Source organism: Ostrinia furnacalis, unplaced genomic scaffold (genome assembly GCF_004193835.3).
Source record: "Ostrinia furnacalis isolate ACB-3 unplaced genomic scaffold, ASM419383v2 OfSCF6765, whole genome shotgun sequence".
NCBI classification, from domain to species: Eukaryota; Metazoa; Arthropoda; class Insecta; order Lepidoptera; family Crambidae; genus Ostrinia; species Ostrinia furnacalis.
This window is the reverse complement of record NW_021137004.1, coordinates 1-1882: the sequence shown is the minus strand read 5'-3', so window position 1 is coordinate 1882 and position 1882 is coordinate 1. Positions and strand designations below refer to the sequence as shown.

At 43.5% G+C, this 1882-nt stretch overlaps 1 protein-coding gene across 1 annotated transcript; it reads left to right on the top strand.

Moving 5' to 3' along the window:
• Positions 1-6: 6 nt before the first annotated feature.
• On the top strand, positions 7-1715 carry LOC114362804 (uncharacterized; the record flags this gene model as incomplete). Its single annotated transcript, XM_028318341.1, has 3 exons — positions 7-48; positions 402-666; positions 1473-1715. Coding segments are annotated over exons 2-3 (468 nt in total), but the record flags the coding sequence as incomplete, so codon positions are not given.
• Between the last annotated feature and the right edge of the window lie 167 nt (positions 1716-1882).

The window sequence follows — 1882 nt, the reverse complement described above, 5'->3', positions numbered from 1 at the left end:
GCGCGCCCGGCTACAGGCCGAGATCACGGCGCTCAGCTTGCAGAACACGTATGTATTACTAGCGGCGATGCATGCGAGGGAGATACATGCGCTTCAAAGTAAGCGATGCCTGGGAGAGAGATAGCATCACTTCAAAACAAGCTGGCGGCGGCGGGTGAAAATCGGACTATAGATGATTATGTGCTAAAGATAATACTTTTCTTAAATTAAATACAATATTTTTTTTAATGTGACAACGAGGAGATTTTATAGCCCACAAATTCTTCGTGAGATGATGACGAGCTCAAATAACCTTTCAACATTTCATCTCCAAATTGTAGTTTACAGTATCACGCGACAGCGATATCGATATGGCACAATAGAAATGTCTATTAACATATTCTCGACCAATTTTTCAACAGCCGCCTCGAACGCCAAATCGAAGTCGAAAAGGAAGAACGCATGGCTCTCCAACGGACCAACCAGGAGCTTTCCTCTGGTTTAGCCGAGCGCTCGGCGGCCGAATTAGCGGCGGCGCGAGCCAACGCGGTCTCGCTGCAGGCCGAGCGAGACAGCCTGAGGGACTGCACGAGGAGGCTGGAGACTCGTGTGGCTGAGTTACAGGCAGAGTGCGCCCGCGCCGCTTCGGCGGCTGATGAAGCTAGGGTCCAGCATATTCATTATAAGGTGAGATATTATGTTAGTTTCACATAAATTAAAAAGACAGGCCTAGGGTGATAGCATACGGGACTCTTCGTAAAGGCTGGAAGCTCCTACCTATTATCTGCTAGAGCTGCATAGCATTATGAGATGACAGTTCTTGAAGATTGATTTGATTTGTATTAAAATATGTGATGGTTAACTAATGTCGCAGTTCAGTCGACTATTCATATTAGATAAATACTTATTAAGTTATTAAGAACCAAGTCCTCTATGGCATCTATTACTCGCTTTTGCACGCGTCACGCTATTCCTTCAGTCATGATGAATAGCGAAATTCTGAGTATTTTTTACATTTATTAAATGCGTCAGTTACATCCTTGAGTATGAAAAACTAAAAGCAAGATCTACCGTATAATAGACGCCTATAACTTTTTTTAAAGGTGTCATTACATAAATTTTTGATATGTAGGAAATATTAGAACACGTGCACGAGTTGCGACACCGAAGACTCACGGAAATCAATGTTCGGGCGATTGTGAGTTTACCACGAGTATAAGTAGTAACTTGTAGATTTTAGAAGCCTTATGTTAGAGCCTCTAAGTTAGAGGTATAGAAAAACATTTGGAAAGTATGTTTGTAGTAGCTAGATAAGGATATTTATGTATGTATATTTGTATTTAGTTAATCCGTTATGTAGTAAAAACTCAGTTTGATTTAGTTAGTGTATAGTTGATTATTGGAAAACATGTTAACGTAGCAATTTATTGTACTTAAGCTACATATGTATGTATCTTTTACATTTATATTTTAATTATATTTCCCATCTTCAGGACTCTGTAGCAAAAGAGCGAGCGTTACGTCGTCAAACCCTTACCGGAGGAGAAGTTGAAAGCCGTGAGATGGCGGCTCGCTTGGCAGCGGCTGAGGCGGCTACGGCCCGAGAAGTGAGAGCGCGCGAACAAGCAGCGAACCGCTTAGCCGATCTAGAGGATGAATACGGAACACTACAAGCTGAACAATGTGCACTGCAGGCTGAATTAGATGATGCGAGGACGGAACTCGCTGCTGTTAAGGTTAGTTCTAGACTAGAGTTCATATAGGAATTAATTATACCATCACAGACAAGCCCCGGCCCTATTGTGGTCTTGAGATGGCGGCTCGCTTACCAGCGGCTGAGGCGGCTACGGCCCGAGAAGTGAGAGCGCGCGAACAAGCCGCGAACCGCTTAGCCGACTTAGAA